At 50.1% G+C, this 4,227-nt stretch overlaps 1 protein-coding gene across 1 annotated transcript; it reads left to right on the top strand.

Annotated features, from left to right (window-relative positions):
- The first annotated feature begins 2,248 nt into the window (after positions 1–2,248).
- On the top strand, positions 2,249–3,578 carry LOC144166122 (uncharacterized). Its single transcript, XM_077695740.1, has one exon. It carries the CDS (start codon positions 2,268–2,270, stop codon positions 3,576–3,578), a length of 1,311 nt encoding a protein of 436 aa, XP_077551866.1. The 5' UTR covers positions 2,249–2,267.
- The last annotated feature ends 649 nt before the right edge of the window (positions 3,579–4,227 follow it).

The following is a 4,227-nucleotide window of genomic DNA, read 5'->3' as shown; positions in this document are numbered from 1 at the left end:
CGCTTCTCTGCGCATGGCCTTTGCGCCTGGATACAAATGTACCTGATTACTGAAGCCTTAGTCGTTTGCCTGAAAGTTGGAGCCTCGCAATTATAGAGGTAGCAAGGTCTCATTTTGATTGATTGTGGGGTTTAACGCGCCGACGCAACGCAGGCGATGAGGCGCGCCGTAGTGGAGGGCTCCGGATTAATTTTGACCACCTGGGGATCTTTATCGTGCGCCGAAATCTCGTACACACGGGCGTTTTTGCTTTTCGCCTCCATCAGAAAAGCGGCCGCCGCGGCCGGGAATCGAACCCGCGACCTTGTGCTCAGCAGCGCAACGCCCTAGCCACTGAGCCACCGCGGCGGGTAGCAAGGTCTCATTTCGAAATTGTGACCAGGTCCTCATTCGTATTGGTTGAGCGTTATTGGAAACAAACTGCCTGACCGTACTTCTTTATTTTGTCAGGGCTCCCGTCACGATATGGTTGTCACATTAAATGAGGGGTGATAAATATAGTCCTGTATTGAACTGATTGCTCTGATGTAGTGCCAGGGCAATAAAAAAGCGCAATGGAGCTCAAGTAAAGCACAGGCAACTTTCCTGCGGCGTATGCAAAAACTTTTAACGGTGTTTCGTGCCGCTATCCTCCAGTCTCTCGCGTTGGTACAGCCGCATTAGTGCTCAATGTTTTAAATTTACTTGAAATCAGTCAAGTAAGCATTTCCAAAACGTGTACAAGTGAGCAAGTTTCGCGGGACATGCCTGTGAGTTGTCCACAGCATACTAATTACGCTTGTATGAAAGCATGCAAAACAGATGGCAAGATAGCACAACACAGGCGGTGCAACAAAATGCAAAATCCAGACATCAACGTAATATGTGCTTGATATCGCGTGGAGCAAGAACAAATCATTAAAACATGCTATAATGGAAACGATCCGGCTACTTATTATGCAAAAAGGGGCAGTGTGACACTGCCCCAATTTAAGACTAAAGTTTTTTTAGTTGGACAGATCACATTCTGCAAAAAAACTAATTAATTTCCCCTTAGAGCAGTTAGTACACCGAAAAGCTGTAATAGGGCTTCTAGACACACGGCGCATGCGTGAAACCGGGGACCGCTAATTTGGTTTTTGTGTCTCTCTCTTTCTTTCTGAAACTGGGCTTGCCTTGTGTCAAAATGATTATTAAAATCGCATAAACGAACGATTCTAAACAAGACCCCACATACGTCAATCAGGAAGAAGGACCACAATAGTAAACCTTTATCTCATAAACCACGTAACAGTGTACATTTAGATCGTTCGTTGTTGCGTTCGCTTGATGCGCGAAAAATCGTTCCATGGGTTCTTTATTCGCTTGCGGTTTGAGCGTCTGATGGTTTCATGTTTGGTTAGCCACACTTTCAGCGAAAGTTGGACTAACTTTTAGATTTCGTGCTTCTCTCTGCTTTCATAAAAAAGGAACCCTAATTTTTTGCATTGAGTAGTTGTTCTGCACGAGATATGTAACCAACCTTCTACGACCTCCCCACTTCGGTGGCAAGTGACACATTTTGCAAACATTTGCAGTTTTCAACCCGTATGATAACGTCCGATGAATGTTTCATTCCTCGATGACTCATCTGAGGTAGTTTTTACGTTGAGGAAATAAAGGAATGGAATTGAAGTTCTCGCTAATTCCAGGTGACGGGTTGCGCTAACTTCTATCATTCTGAGGAATTGGAAGGGATGGAATCACGACAAGTTTTATTCCTCAGAATTGGGATGCCCATTCCGGAACACACACCCACACCCACACACACACACACACACACATATATATATATATATATATATATATTTATGCATATATATATATATATATATATATATATATATATATATATATATATATTGCCGCGAACGGTACATTGGGTTTGTTTATTTGTGTTTTGCTTTCTGTGCCGCCTGTGTTATCTGTTGTGATAGGGAGAGCATTCCGATCTAACGTGAACATCCAGAATAATCTTCTTGGATCTACTATGTTCTCGATGTGAATCGATGTTTCGAGAACCACGCGCGCCGAAAGATAAAAAGCCTGCAGTGCGGACGCCGGGGCATTAGATTCTGCGACGTTCGCCGACGCAAGTCACTTTGTTGACCTCTGCTTCGCCGCCTCTGTATTCTTTTGAGTTGTTAGGGGAGCACAAGTTCGCTGCAATAAACTTGTTTCTCCTGCAAGACAACTGTGTCGTGCTTGGCTTCGTGACATCTGGTGGAGGTGCGGGGTACTCACCCTTTATGCTCTCTACGACATCTGGAAGCCGCCAAGCCAGCCCAACCAGAGAAAGCCGCCGACTGCAAGGATTGCTACCCGAGTTCGGTTTGATGCCAGAAGGGCCCAAGAAAAGGAACGCTGCAACCAACACCATGGTGCAAGAAACAACGTCGCCAATCGTCCTGCAGCAACCCCGGGAACCGCCATCGTTCCGGGGAGCCCCCGCTGAAGACCCCGAAGAATGGTTGGAGAAGCTGGAGCGCGTCCGCATCTTCACCAGGTGGGACGACGAAGAAACTTTCCTGCATGTCTTCTTTTACTTAGAAGATGCTGCTCAAACTTGGTTCGAGAACCATGAGAGTTCCTTGACCAACTGGGCTCGCTTCAAAAGCGAGTTCCTGAAGACCTTTACTACCTTGGTCAGAAAAGAACGCGCGGCACTATTGCTGACTCGAACGCAGCACCCCAACGAAGGGGTCATGATCTTCGTCGAGGAGATGAAGCAACTTTTTCGCCGTGCGGACCCAGAAATGGCGGAGGAAAAGAAACTACGGTTTCTTATGCGAGGTGTGAAGCAAGAACTCTTCGCGTGCCTTGTTCGCAACCCCCCTAAGAGCGTGTCCGAATTCGCGTCTGAGGCTGCCGCAATGGAGAAGACGCTCGAAATCCGAACAAGGCAGTATGACCGCGCAATCATTGCGCTGGTTTCGGAGACAATTGGTGCCGGCGCTATTAAGTCCGAATCACTACGCGACACCATCCGTGCACTGGTGAAGGAGGAGCTACGGAAACTTTTCCCTACGACGACGCCATACCCTCAAGTCGCTTCCCTGACTGACGTGATCCGGGAAGAAGTACAGCAGGCTTTGGAAACTTCTATGCCATCAGAAGCACCACGCGAGCCAGAGGCTATGACCTACTCCGCGGCTGTTCGTCGACCCCACCTTGTTCCAACACGTCGTCAAGAGGCCCCACCGTACCGCCGCCCAATGTCGCCCGCCCGACCCCGTGTAACCCGAAACCAGGCCCCAAGGAAGACCGAGGTGTGGAGAACGCCCGATAATCACCCGCTGTGTTACCACTGCGGAGAGGCCGACCACATCTACCGTCGCTGCCCATACAAGAGACTCGGACTTCGTGGTTTCTCCGTCAACGCACCACGCCCCCGACCCGGCCAGCGCCCATCTGAGATTGAAGAATACCTGTCAAACACCACCCGTGGACCAGCCCGTTTCAACCGTTCGCCGTCGCCCTACCCGTACCAGTCGCCGGACCGCCGTAGCAGTGCTGACTTCGCACGTGGAAGGTCCCCCAGCCCACGCGGGGGAAACTAAAGGCAGCAACTTCTGGAGGTGAAGTTGCACAACGGCGGAAAAACGAAAACCCTCGAACGATGCAACGATTCGCTGAAGACAGTGATTCACGACATGCCCTCATCCCGACGACCCGACCTAACCCTGACGAGACTCCCGAACACGACGACAGCTACACGGCGCGACGCGTACCCGACCTGACCGAGACGTCCGTTGAGAAGACGACGACAACGACAATGCACAGTGCCCGACCGTCAACACGTACAAGCAGAGATACGACGCCCCGACGAACCCGGAACTCGAGGAAGACTGCATCTGACGTCAAGGTGTCCATCGACGGCTTTGACGTGGTCGCCCTCGTAGACACGGGAGCTGACTATTCGGTAATGAGCGGACCATTTGCGTCTAAACTGAAGAAAGTTATGACCAGATGGGACGGTCCGCACATACGCACAGCAGGAGGCCACCTCGTGACGCCAAGTGGAACGTGCACATCGTGCGTCACCATAGACGGCACAACGTACCCTGCGGCGTTCGTCGTTCTGCCTGACTGCTCCCGCGACGTAATTCTTGGAATTGACTTTTTGATGGACAACGGTGCAATAATCGATCTGCAGACCAAGTCAATAACATTTTCCCCCCATCACTCCATGACGCCGGAACCGAACAC

This window comes from Haemaphysalis longicornis, unplaced genomic scaffold, assembly GCF_048455015.1.
Source record: "Haemaphysalis longicornis isolate Haplotype H1 unplaced genomic scaffold, Haemaphysalis longicornis Haplotype H1 scaffold_16, whole genome shotgun sequence".
Classification (NCBI taxonomy): Eukaryota; Metazoa; Arthropoda; class Arachnida; order Ixodida; family Ixodidae; genus Haemaphysalis; species Haemaphysalis longicornis.
Note: the sequence above shows the minus strand (reverse complement) of the source record. Positions and strands in the feature narration are given on the sequence as shown.

Excerpts from the sequence above, each read along its gene's own strand:
- LOC144166122 (XM_077695740.1), top strand. The coding sequence starts at position 2,268 with ATGCTCTCTACGACATCTGGAAGCCGCCAAGCCAGCCCAACCAGAGAA.